Source organism: Abramis brama, assembly GCF_963993115.1.
Source record: "Abramis brama genome assembly, chromosome: 1".
NCBI lineage: Eukaryota > Metazoa > Chordata > Actinopteri > Cypriniformes > Leuciscidae > Abramis > Abramis brama.
This window is the reverse complement of record NC_139963.1, coordinates 46,620,958-46,635,089: the sequence shown is the minus strand read 5'-3', so window position 1 is coordinate 46,635,089 and position 14,132 is coordinate 46,620,958. Positions and strand designations below refer to the sequence as shown.

At 40.1% G+C, this 14,132-nt stretch overlaps 1 protein-coding gene across 1 annotated transcript in view; it reads left to right on the top strand.

The window, feature by feature from the left end:
- The first annotated feature begins 5,780 nt into the window (after positions 1–5,780).
- The window catches only part of sphk1 (sphingosine kinase 1), a 26,718-nt gene continuing 18,366 nt past the window's right edge, over positions 5,781–14,132 (top strand). The window contains exon 1 of the mRNA XM_084087031.1: positions 5,781–6,358. Coding sequence (XP_083943157.1) covers positions 5,893–6,358 — 466 coding nt within the window. The 5' untranslated portion in view covers positions 5,781–5,892. The remainder of the gene's footprint in view (positions 6,359–14,132) is intronic.

Sequence of the window (14,132 nt, the reverse complement as noted above, 5' to 3'; positions counted from 1 at the left end):
CCTCTTGTCTTCCAGCTTCTCCTGCTCCACAGGTGTATTCGTGTCCTTGCCTCTTCACTCACTTATTTTTCCTCCTTGCTCATTTTCAGACTTATCTCCTTTCTCCGAATTTAATAAATATATACATGTAAAAGCTATTAACCATACAGAAATTATGTATATCTAACCTATTTAGTAACTAGCATATTAAGCATCTCCATTCTTTTCCTCCTACACACTTTCTTCTATTTCTTCTTTGTATTCCTTTCCAACTGCCGTGCCTCCATTCTTTCTCTCGCAAACCCTCTAAATCTTTGCTCTCCTATTGTTGTCTTGATCAAGCATTTTTTGTCGTCTTCTATTTCTGTGGCGGCAACATAAGGCTGTAACGGCGTGGCTTTAATTGAGCGAATCTGTCAATAACGCTGTCAGAGTTGATGTCATTCAAATTGTCCTTTTCAATTGACATGATGGCCAAGTCGTTGAGCCTGTCTTGACCCATGGTGTTCCTTAACATGTATGAAGACGGCGCAAGTCACTGAAGGAGCGTTCACAGCTGCAGCTGCTTACTGGAATCGTCAGGGCAACTTGGAAGAGAGCCTTCAGGGTGGGAAACATGTCTTCATCAAGCAGTTGGAACACAGTGGAGGTCTCTTTCTCCATCCTTCTATTGATGAAACTTTTAGCCACTAGGAGTTCTTCTGGCTTCAACTGAATCTTATAATGGGAAGCAAGGCTTTTGAGGGCTTCTTCAGAGAGAAAGGTCTCTGTGGTTGGGTTGCAAGCATGAATACCTGACATAAGTGCTTCTCCCAGACCTGAAAACCGATGGGTGAGTTCCTCTACCATCCTGTCCAGGCATGGATAAAAAAAGCTGTTGTCTGAATTCATCTGAGGTGGTCAGATTGGAGGTTGACCCACAGGCTGACTCCACCACAAAACCATCATATCTTTTTTGTTTTTGCCTGGGACCAACAGGGAGCTGGATGTCATTTGCCTCACATAAGGCCATGGCCCTCCTGAACACATCTTCACCACCAGAGTCTGTGCGGAGCTCTGTCAAAGTTTGAAGGACTGCCGTACTGAACTGCTTTGCCCAAGTCCAAACTTTCCCCCCGCAGGTACCGGTGTAGACCTTCAGTTATGCCGAGGAGTTTGGAAAACATCACAAGCATGTAGAGTGTCTTTGTCTTGCAGAGATTTGACTGGATCCCTAGGGCCATGGATGTGTTAATGTTGCTGAGACACGCTAAAATGGCAGAAAGATTGTTCAAGACAGCATTGACAGACCTCACCTGGCACGCCCATCTTGTTGTGGAGAGCTGCACAAGTTCAGATGGCCTTAATCCAAGTTGTTTCTGGATTTCTATGAACTTGTTGTGGTTCACAAGTGAGTTGCTGAAAAATGTGTACACATTCTCCAGCAGTTCAAAGAATGCGGTAGCTTCAGGTATAGCTTTGCATGTGTAGCACAGAACAAGGTTGAGTTCGTGTGCACAGCAGTGCACATACACTGCTTCAGGGTGTCGCTCTCTGAAGCGGGCTTGGACACCGCCCACTGCTCCACTCATGACAGATGCCTCATCATAGGCTTGTGCAACACACAGTAGGTCACCCAAGTTGTGCGACTGTAACATTGCCTCTATCTCATCTGCAATGGACTTTGCATCAAAGCCCAGTAACTTCCGAAGCCCAAGAAAACACTCTCGCACTACGCCTTTTTGCGTCTTTTTGGCCTCGTCTGCCATCACAGAGTACATCTTTGCAATCTTCATTTGCTTGATGATGCTTTCTGTGATTTCTTGTGAAATGCTGGTTATCATTTCATTTTGGGAAAAATGAGAGAGGTAAGTGGTATGAGAAGGGGGAGTATATTCTTGTAGAAATGGGTCAAATTGTTTAAGGAGCTTCATACATTCAATAAAGTTGCCTTGATTCTGGCTAGATTCCTGCTCATCATGCCCATGGAATGGGATGCCTTGTTTTCCTAAAAAGGTGGTTGCTGCCACAATACGGTGAAGGTACTGGCGCCTCTCTGAGATTTCTGCTGCACTAGCAGTTTTCAGCTGCTCAATTACATCCCCATGAGTTTTTGTGCTTTTAAAACTCTGCCAGCATGTCATGGTGGAAATGTGGAGGGCACTTCTTTCATGCTTCCGGAAGGATTCCAAAGCCCTCTTCCAATCTGAAAAACCAGAGCAACTGAGTGCATCTTTATTAGCGCGAATGTTTTGCCTGCCGTAGAGGCGACATGAAAAACAAAATGTGCAGTTTCTGGTTACACTGTACTCCAGCCATTTAAATTGCTCAAACCATGTCTTGTTAAATGCTCTTTGTTGAGCTCCAAACTGGCTGAGGGGGTACTGTGGGAGATGAACCTGCTTTGGGCCGCTTTCCGGAGTCCCTAGATCACTAACTGCAGTTAATCCACCTGCTGTCCCTTGCTGTGATGCCTGTCCTTCCTCTTCCCTAGCTGACTCATCTGTGTGACAAAATAGTCCCTCAAACACAGTAAAATCAGAAAACATTAGCTAGCGAGTAGTGATGGGTGGATGAAGCATTATGAAGCTTTGGGGCTTTTTTTTCTATTTGTGCCGAAAAAGAGTGGAAGCTTGGGGGGCTTCAAACTCGGCAAACACAGTGGTATCTGGTGGCGTGTAAAACTTATAACAGCCCTTTTAGACTGGGGCCAAAACGCCACCATAACTCGCTGATAATAATTTAAGTCTCATGTGTGCAATAAAAGTTCCAAAGACCTGATGTGTCTTATTAGTAAATATGTATATTTTTTGTTCAGAACTGCTGCATTAAATATAGATGATATTGTGTAATATGTTACAGTAAAATGATGATGCATTGTCCAAAAAGCTTACATATAAAATTGTGGACAGTGATATTCATTTAATTAGCAATACACTCTCAGAAAAAAAGATAAAAAAGCTGTCGCTGTGGCGGTACCTTTTCAAAAGGTACACTTTTGTACCTAAAGAGTACATATTAGTCCCTCAAAGGTACATATTAGCAGAGGTGGGTAATCCAGGGGCCAAAGAGTAAAAGTCCTGCCATATGTTTATTCCACCCATGAACTCAGTCATCTGATTTCACTAATTAGTTCTCTCTCCTGTCTGAATTAGCAAATCCAGGTGATTGGAACAAAATACTGAGGAGGACTTTTACTTTCTGAACCTGGACTTTACACTTCTGACTACATGTCAGCCAAGAGTAAAGAAATAAACCAGAACTGGACATTATCATAGCCACAAAATCTGGAAAATCAACAAAATCAAGAGCCCAACTAATGGAAACACTAATCACTGATATGGTGACTTCAAATGAAACACATTAGAGTTAAACCTCTGTTAATTCTCAATAAAACTTCTGTAGACGTCTGACAGAAATAAAGTCAGTCTGGTTAGTAATAAGTGAAGCTGGTAATGCTGTTTGTGGAGTTGTTTAATCCTCCTCTGCTGAGATCTTCACAGATTTAATGTCTTCTTTTCTCTTCAGTTGATTTCATCTGAGACTGTGGCTGAAATTACTATTTTTTGGCTTCGATAAGGTCCAGTTCTGGTTTATTTCTTTGCTCTTGGCTGACATGTGGCATTGCTATGCAGAGGTGTAAAGTCCAGGTTCAGAAAGTAAAAGTCCTCCACAGTATTTTGTTCCAATCACCTGGATTTGCTAATTCAGACAGGAGAGAGAACTAATTAGTGAAATCAGATGACTGAGTTCATGGGTGGAATAAACATATGGCAGGACTTTTACTCTTTGGGCCCTGGATTTCCCACCTCTGCATAAATATCATCATCAGCTTCAAAAGTTGTTCTTCTCTCTTACTTTCCTGTAGCTCTATACAATAGAGATCCAGCTCTATTGCTTGTACTACTGTGGTAATAATGTGTTTTATGCACATAACATTTAAAAATATATATATTTTTGGATATGTAGCCTACCATGGCATTACCTGTTTGTTTGTTTTTTAAAATATCTTATTTTAGTATAATTGCTGCACTATAGGCCAGTTTTGGCAGATTACAGGTTTAAATTTCAGTTAATTATATATATTTTTTTGCTGTTAGTTTTATATTTAAGTTTTTTTGTTGCTGTTAGTTTAAATAATTCTTATAGTGCTTTTGTCATTTTAGTACGTTTTTTTTAATATATCTTTTTAGGCTAATGTATGGGGCGCCGTTTGTAAAGCGGCTCACGCTGAAAATAACAGCAACATTTTGTCACATTTAGCTTCAAACAATGTTTAAAAAACTGGTATGAATCTGATGGTCACTTTTTACCACATTTAGCCTACAACAATGTCAACTTAGAAATATTTTAAATAGTTAAATCTAAATATTAAATGTTACACCTAAATGTTAAATCTAAATGCTAAATCTAAATCTAAATGTTAAATCTAAATATAAATGTTAAATATAAATGTTAAATATAAATATAAATGTTAAATCTAAATCTAAATGTTAAATCTAAATCTACATGTTAAATCTAAATCTAAATGTTGAATCTAAATGTTTCGGGTGAAACTAAATATTTAACTAATATGCAAATTCCAAATGCCGGTAACCGGAAGTGCCAAAATAAAAGCTCGAGGAGGTCAGTGTGTGTTTATAGCATGGTTTATAGTGTCACATAACGAATAAAAACCATCTCATAATAATAACTATAATATAATGATAATAACTACCTAAAATAATAAACACGTTTGGAGAAACTGTAGAGTTTCGTGATGAGAGTGATGACATGATATTCAGTCAAAGTGAGCCCCCTCGTGGCTATTATGGCTAAGTTACAGGTCATAAGTCCCGCACTTTTCATAAAAGTGACACTAGCCTACTCTTCAAATACAGTTTCACCAAACGTGTTTATTATTTTAGGTAGTTATTATCACGATAATCCATGTCCAAAAGTCCATTTCCTCGGATGAGATGTTTTTTATTCGATATTTGACACTATAAACCATGCTATAAACCACTATAAACACACACTGACCTCCTCGAGCTTTTATTTTGGCACTTCCGGTTACCGGCATTTGGAATTTGCATATTAGTTAAATATTTAGTTTCACCCGAAACATTTAGATTCAACATTTAGATTTAGATTTAGATTTAACATTTAGATTTAACGTTTAGATTTATATTTAGATTTAACATTTAGATTTAGATTTAACATTTAGATTTAACATTTAGATTTAACATTTAGATTTAATATTTATATTTAACATTTAGATTTAGATTTAACATTTAGATTTAACATTTAACATTTAGGTGTAACATTTAATATTTAGATTTAACTATTTAAAATATCTCTAAGTTGACAAATATTGTTGTAAATGTGGTAAAAAGTGACCGTCAAAAATTCATACCAGTTTTTTAAACATTGTTTGAAGCTAAATGTGACAAAATGTTGCTGTTATTTTCAGCGTGAGCCGCTTTACAAACGGCGCCCCATAAGCTAATGCTTGTTAAAATAAACGAAATAAAATAAATAAGTTTATGTTTTTAATTGTATTTTATTTCAGTTAACATTTATCTTATATTTTAAGTTTTTTATTGTTTTATTGTTTTTTAAGTATGCAAGCGCTCCTTAAGTAAACGTAATAACCTTACACAAACTACTGTGATTTTTTGAATACTAAGGTAACATACGTTTTTAAGGCAACGGTATTCTTTAGAGATCACCGTCATAATCTCAGCACTTTTTGGCGACGGAGGAGTGTGTGTGATCTTCAGACTGTCACGGTCACGCCCTTTGCCTCCGATATTTTAATGTCATGCCGCTTTTCTGTCACTAGGGAGAGATATGTGAACTCTCTCTCTCGCGCACACACACGCGCGCGCACGTGTTTAAACAGCGTCCCGCGGCACAGCACGCGCACTCACTGCAGCACCGTCCCGTCGCGGGATGGATGAACCGGACGCGTCGCGTGATTCGCGTCAGCATCAGCGGAACGGGCCCGCCGCGGATACGCGCATGCACGGGGTGTTTACGGACGCGGACACCGGGCGACTCACGTACGCGCTCAGTCTGTCGGACAGCTGCCTCACGGTCCAGAGGATCAACCCCCCTTCATCACCACCATCATCCTCATCCGAGCACCTGGACCTGCGCGACTGCCTGGGGAGCCGCGCGCACCGGGGCGAGCGCGAGGACCAGGGCGCGTATCTGTGCGCGTATTTCTACCCGTACCGGCGCCGGTGGATGTCTTCAAGTCCGGTTCGCCAGAGGGACGAGCGTCGCTTTCGGCTCGTGCTCAATACGGAGGATAATAACGATGATGATGAGGAGGAGGACGTGAACCTGCGCGAGGCGGAACGGTGGGCGCGCGCCATCAGAAACAACACCGCGCGCAGCACGGGAAACACGCACGGTAAGAAACTAACTTATTAAAGAGCGAAACCCCAAAGTTAAACTCTTTTTCACTCAACAAAGAGGTTTTTATAGAGTGAAACTTTCTAACAATAACATCAACAAACGTTACACAACTCTTAATGACAAAACCATGTTTTTGCATATATATTGATAATACCATGATAGGCTATGTTTTGAAGTTCCTTGTAAATACAATTGAAATCATTCAGTATGTCATTTTGTTACTGTCACTTTTAGTAAACATACATAGTTCCAATTATAACTTGCTTTAGCCAGTGACTAATAAAAAGTAGTGGATTTTTTAGTATTGTGTAGCCTACTACATGTACAATGCAAATAGTAGCTTATGTGAACATGGTAATCATTCAGTACTATGGTAAATATTTGGCTGTGTCATACCTGTTCCCTACATTCAGATGCGGTTTCACCTGTTTAATGAGTGAGGATAATGTGTGACGGTTTGCCTTTGCCTGGAGGAAAATGTGACAGATGATCACATACTGAACTAGTTTGACCTGCTGGGTGACGGTTTTTACTGTAATTGATATCATAGTTTTACTTCTGGTTATTAGGTCAGGTCACGAATTGTTAGGCTCTAAAGCCAAAATAACATCTGATATAGCTAGATATGATCTTGTCGTGGTGAGATTGATTTGGTTTGCTCATGATGGACAGGAATAACTGATGCTGAGCTGTGAAGAGATGCTGAGAAGACATCATACAGGACTGTTCATCTCCACCTGTCCAACACTGAGCGGGTTTAACCCTGTAAAGCCTGGCTTAACAAATAACAGAACATCTATTACAGTTTATTGAGCCTTATAAAAAAGGTTGCATGTGTTTTTTATCGGATATCCTGTATTTCACATCAGGATTTCATGGATGGAGCTCATATTTGGGGAGGAAAAAAGCACATTTTATGTAGTTATGCTGATTCTGATATTTATACGGTCAAAAAAGTAAATCAGTGAGACCTTTATAACAGCTACAGCAGATACTTACATAAAATGCGTATAAATATCAGTCATCACTCTATGTCTACCACTAATATGTCTTAGTAAGATGATATATGTTTAGTTTTATGATCAAAGCTCTGTAGTTTTAAAGCATATAATGCAGTATGATTGACAGATGAACTTATAAACCCTCCTCAAAAGCCTGATGATCATATTTGAGACTCACTTCTGAACGTGGTTTTTCTACAAAAAATACAGTGGCCGAGAGAGCTCAGCGCACTGCAACTGAAGAACACACATGCAAATAGAAAAACACCCACAAATTAAGAAAACATCATCAGTTTCACAACACGTTTGCTCCAAATACTCACAACACAACCAAATACAGAAACGTGCTGCAAAAGTTCACAACACATTATAATAATAATAATAACTTAATAATTGCTTAAGTGTACATCTTGAAATATTCCCAACAATACAAAAGTTAGTTTTATGTTTACTTTATAAAACAACAGTGCAGATTTGACAGCAGAAAGACACGTGAAGCACAAGCTAAAGTTGGACGTTTGTACAATTTACGTTAAAATGCCTTTTATAAAGTCTAAACTATTAATCAGATGACAGAAGAAATGTAGTGCAACAGGTTTTTCAGCATATTTTGATCATATTGATCACTCAAAGACCTTATAAATGTGTGCATCAGATATCATACAGTAGGCTTTATAGGGTTAATTGGAATAATTGGGTTAATAGGAATCACTTAAATGGTGCAGGACCAACTTTGATACTTAGTATGAGCTAACTGATCAAACGCACTGTTTTCAGCTGCTGGACCAGAAAACTGCTGAAAAAAATCAATAAATAACAAAACAGTGCATTATGCAGTCAAGTTTTGCATGAGCAAATACCACTAATATTTACATTTATGCATTTGGCAGACACTTTTATCCAAAGCAACTTATATTGCATTTCAAGGTTCACAGATTCACATTCTTAACAATTCTTGCTTTCCCTGGGAATCGAACCCATAACCTTGGCATTGGAAGCGCCAACACTCAGTTTGAGCTACAGGAAAGCTTTTCTGTAGGCTGTTGTTTTATGCACGTTGAAAGTTCTGGCACGATTTAGGCAATAGATACTGTAATTATGTCGTGTATTAACTATTTAGCTGTTTAAATCTTTGAGCACATAAAAATAGGACAGACTATTCCTGTGAGTTTTGTCAGATCCCGTTCAGGACAGATCCTCTGATCAGGACGAGACACATCTGGGCTTCTAGACCAGGGAGATCAGGGAGTTTTGAATGATGAGGTCGTTTCTGTTATCATGGTAACTCGGAGTTCTAGTGAACACGTTTTTTTGTCCTCACTCGAACTTGGGAATGAATAGAATGAGCCAAATCAAATAACTCCTCGCATTGACATCAAAGAATTCATAACAATGCATATTCATGTAAGTGTGTGCATATTTATGATGGTTGTTATCTCTAGATTTCTATGTAGCTCTTTGAGTGTTTCTGCAGCCCATGCAAGCCAGTGGTATTTATACAAATTAAACCAAAAATAAAGACGATGATATTAGTGTCGGAGCATTCTAGATATCATAAGTAAATATTGAATAAGTTAATATGTAAATATATAAGTTCCATGTGTCAAAGTAAATCAAAGCACCAAAATAAATAACTTTTATTAGTATTTGCTTATGCAAATCTCGTACTTTCCAGGATGATAGTTTTGCCAACGTTTGTGAGATTTAAATTTACATCAGAAATATTAATCAAATAAATGCTGCTGTTTTGAACATTATATTCATCAAACATTCCTGAAAAAATGAATCACAGTTTGCACAAAAATATGAAGCAGCATAATAACCAGAAATGTTTCTTGAACATCAAATCATCATATCAGAATTATTTCTGAAGGATCATGTGACACTGAAGACTGGAGTAATGATGCTGAAAATTCAGCTTTAATCACGGGAATAAATTACATTTTAACATATATTCACACTGAAAACAGCTATTTTAAATAGTAATAATATTTCACAATATTACTGATTTTGCTGTATTTTTGATCAAATAAATGCAGCCTTGGTGATATATACACTGCTCAAAAAAATAAAGGGAACACTTTTTAATCAGAGAATAGCATCAAGTCAGTTAAACTCCTGGGATATTGATCTGGTCAGTTAAGTAACAGAGGGGGTTGGTAATCAGTTTCAGCTGCTTTAGTGTTAATGAAATTAACAGCAGGTGCACTAGATGGGCAACAGTGGGACAACCCCCAAAACAGGAATGGTTTTACAGGTGGAGGCCACTGACATTTTTTCCCTACTCATCTTTTCGGACTGTTTTTCACCAGTTTTGTATTTGGCTAGGGTCAGTGTCACTACTGGTAGCATGAGGCGATACCTGGACCCTACAGAGGTTGCGCAGGCAGTCCAGCTCCTTCAGGATGGCTCATCAATACGTGCCATTGCCAGAAGGTTTGCTGTGTCTCCCAGCACAGTCTCAAGAGCATGGAGGAGATTCCAGGAAGACAGACAGCTACTCTAGGAGAGCTGGACAGGGCCGTAGAAGGTCCTTAACCCATCAGCAGGACCGGTATCTGCTCCTTTGTGCGAGGAGGAACATGATGAGCACTGCCAGAACCCTACAAAATGACCTCCAGCAGGCCACTGGTGTGAATGTCTCTGACCAAACAATCAGAAACAGACTTCATGAGGGTGGCCTGAGGGCCCGACGTCTTCTAGTGGGCCCTGTGCTCACTGCCCAGCACCAGGGAGCTCGATTGGCATTTCCCATTGAACACCAGAATTGGCAGGTCCGCCACTGGTGCCCTGTGGTTTTCACAAATGAGAGCAGGTTCACCCTGAGCACGTGACAGACAGGAAAGGGTCTGGAGAAGCCGTGGAGAATGTTATGCTGCCTTTAACATCGTTCAGCATGACCGGTTTGGTGGTGGGTCAGTGAGGGTCTGGGGAGGCATATCCATGGAGGGACGCACAGACCTCTGCAGGCTAGACAATGGCACCCTGACTGCCATTAGGTATCGGGATGAAATCCTTGGATCCATTGTCAGACCCTATGCTGGTGCAGTGGGTCCTGGGTTCCTCCTGGTGCACAACAATGCCCGGCCTCATGTGGCGAGAGCATGCAGGCAGTTCCTCGAGGATGAAGGAATGATACCATTGAAGGGCCACCACGCTCACCTGACCTACATCCAATAGAACACCTCTGGGACATTGTGTTTCGGTCCATCTGACATCACCTGGTTGCACCTCAGACTGTCCAGGAGCTCAGTGATGCGCTGGTCCAGATCTGGGAGGAAATACCCCAGGACACCATCCGTCGTCTCAGTAGGAGTATGTCCCGACGTTGTCAGGCATGCATACAAGCACGTGGGGGCCATACAAACTACTGAGAACCATTTTGAGTTGCTGCAATGAAATTTCAGCAAAATTGACAAGCCTGCTGCATCATTTTTTCACTTAGATTTCCGGGGTGTCTTTGAATTCAATCCTCTGTAGGTTGATTATTTTCATTTCCATCAAACGATGTGGCATCCTTTTGTTCATAACACATTACCCAGTCCATATTAGTATAGATATCCAGCGTGATATTTTTCCCCATTGAGATCTGATGTGTTTTCAAAGTGTTCCTTTAATTTTTTTGAGCAGTGTATATACTTACTCGTGTGTATATATATATATATATATATATATATATATATATATATATATATATATATATATATATATATATATATATATATATACATATACATGCTTCCTGGGCGGTTGCTGTTAGGTTTTCTCAGAGCATTAAACTGACACGTCAGAGGCCTGACACGTTAAATATCCTATAAAACACACTTATCATCAGTCTGAAGCTCTCAGATAGTGGCATGTTCAGCGTATGTGCTGCGGGCACAGCGTGGCATTACTACTCACTGGATCAGTCACTCTGCATTCACATGTTTAATTGATGAGTTTGTTTCAGCATGTGTGATCCCGAGCAGACGATAATACACTATTTAACAGAATACATGTATTTTAAATGAGCCTCTCCTGTGTGGCACAGAACTGTCACATGTGAAAATGTCCAGCTCTGTATTATGAACCAGAAAATAATGGTGAAACGTGATTCATTCTTCTTTCTGAAAGCTGACATGCCCCGAGACACTCTCGTGAGAATCTTTCACGATGCTTAAAGCAAAAAAGATGATGGCAGTGTAAACAGTATCTGTGTTCGTAGAGGGAGGGTTTGGGTTGTGCTGTTTTCAGAATTATTGTGCTAGAAGTTTACAGTAATCAGTGGGTGGGAGTATTGGATAATTTTATAGCGGTCATATCTGGTGCATTATTTAATAATCGTAGATCCACTAATGTCTTTTTGCATCAAAAAGTCAATTTTCCATCCTCCACTCACAGTATTCACTAACTGTCTGATCCATATCACACACTAATATGATCTGCTGATCGCCAATCTAAATGGATGATTTTATGCACAGGGTTCTTGCAGGTTTCAGTAAGTCAAATTTAAGACCTTTTTAAGACATTTTAAGACCACAAAGATTGAAATTTAAGACCTACACGACGCATTATTACCAAATAAATATTCAAATCAAGGAATTAATTTTATTTCAATGAATTCAGTAATTGAAAAAGCATTCATTTAATTTACAGATAAATCACATTAGTAACCTTCCACACCCAACAACGCGTGTCAGAGAAAAGAACAGAATCAGATATAATTTTTTTATAGAAAATTGTACTTTGCATATTATACTGTAAAAAACACATAATTAGTTGATTTTAGTTGATCACAGTTGATCATAACTAAAGATGAAATGGCATGAACATTTAATTTCATGATTATAGTGGCAAAAATGATCATGGTTATCACAGAATCCTGTTCAAAAAGTATTAATACTACACAATGAAATTGTGAAAACCAAGTTTTATGTCAAAAACCAGCAAATAACAAATAAATTTAGCATCAATATGCACTTTTTGTTTACATAAACATTAAAATAATACCATTAAAAATGAACATTTTTAAAATGTCTTGCATACTAACATGTACAAGTTAAAATAAAGGTTTGACAAAAAAGGTTTTATAAAAAGATAAACCTCACATATTTCAGACTTTAAATTATTTTTTATAAAAAGAATGAGTCAAAAAAGATAAATTACTGACATTTACAATGCACTTTAGCTTATCTTTTATTATTAATAGTAAAATTCGGTCCGATTTTCCCGCGGCGTCTGTCGTTGCTATGCAACCATGCCCTGCGTCTCCACAACGAAAAATAAGTTGTAGTAGCTAATGGATTTCCACCACAGAAAAACGCTTGCTGTGTAGCTCTGCCACAAGATTTATTTACGGAGAAGAGAAAAACACCCGTAGTGTTTGGTTGCACCCCCATCCTTCCTGTTGACTGAGCTTTCAGACAGCGCCTGGAAAAAACGAGTGCGTCGCTTCAATTATGAGCACGCTTACCGCGCGCCTACATTTGAACACACTTGAGCGCGCAAAAGACGCGATATGTGAACGGCCTCTTGGCGAGCGACCTCCAATCAGGCCGTGAGCGACTTGTTGGGAGAACCCTGCACTAGAGCTCCGCTTTGTAGGCTATGACTCGATACTTTTTTGCTACTTTGTAATAACGTACCAGCCAGCGTTTCTGGAAATAAACGAGTGTAAACCCTTTTTAAGACCTGACTAAATGAAATTTAAGACCGCGGATGAAAATCTGGCCGTTTTTAAGACGTTTTAAGGCCTTAAATTTAAAGTTCTGAATTTTAGACTTTTTAAGACTTTTTAAGACCCCGCGGGAACCCTGTATGCAACTTCCTGGAGTTTTTGTAATTGTCTCTGTGTGGAAACAGTCTGTTAATGAGGTAGCAGGTCGATACAACGAATGAAAAAAAAAATGGATTTGCCCAAGTTTGCAAGGTCACTAACATCAAACAGATCAAAGAGGAACAAACAGGAACAAAGGAAACAAAGGAAACATCAAACAGGAACAAAGGAAACAAGAACTAACACAGGTAAAACATTTACACCCTTCCACAGTAGGCACCGTATGCCAATACATCACTGAAGTGGGAGGGAGGGATGCCAAAACTCTGGTGGTGGGAAGGGGGGCTAAACAAAAATACTGGTCCATGGGTGAGTAGGCGGAGGAAGGGGTGACCCTGATCAAGGCCAGGAGGAGGATGACCCACGACAGAGCCGAAGAGGGAAGAGCCAGGGTAAAGTCATGAGCCGACCTAACAGAGGTGGAGACCCAGGCAGAGTCCAATAACCTAACAGACAGAAAGACATAGCTAGCTTAGCTAGAAAGACCTAGCAACATCAGAGGACAAGGAGGCCAAGGCAGAGCTGTGGTGATGAACAGCCGAGGTGGAACCAGGGTGTCAGACGACTGAGGCGGAGCCGGTGGGAGTGAGGACTGATGAGGAGCCGGAGAGAAGGAGGAAAACTATGAACCGAAGGGGTGGACGAAAGTCCATGGCAGAGGCAGAGTGATGACTGACCCAGGCAGAGCTGGAGGAACGAGGGGTCCCGGTGGAACCGGAAGGACGATGGCCTCAGGTAGAGCCAAGGGAGCGAGGAGCCCACTGGTCAATTGGCCAAGGTGGAGTAATGGGTTCAGAGGCCCAAGGCGGAGCAAGCAAATCCTCACACCAAGGGGGAGCTGACGACCGAGAATCCCAAGGTGGATCTGAGCAGCTGGGGGCAAAGATATGGCCGAGGAACTGGATGGAGTCGATAGAGGAGGAGGGAGTGGGAGGCTGGGCGGTCCATCG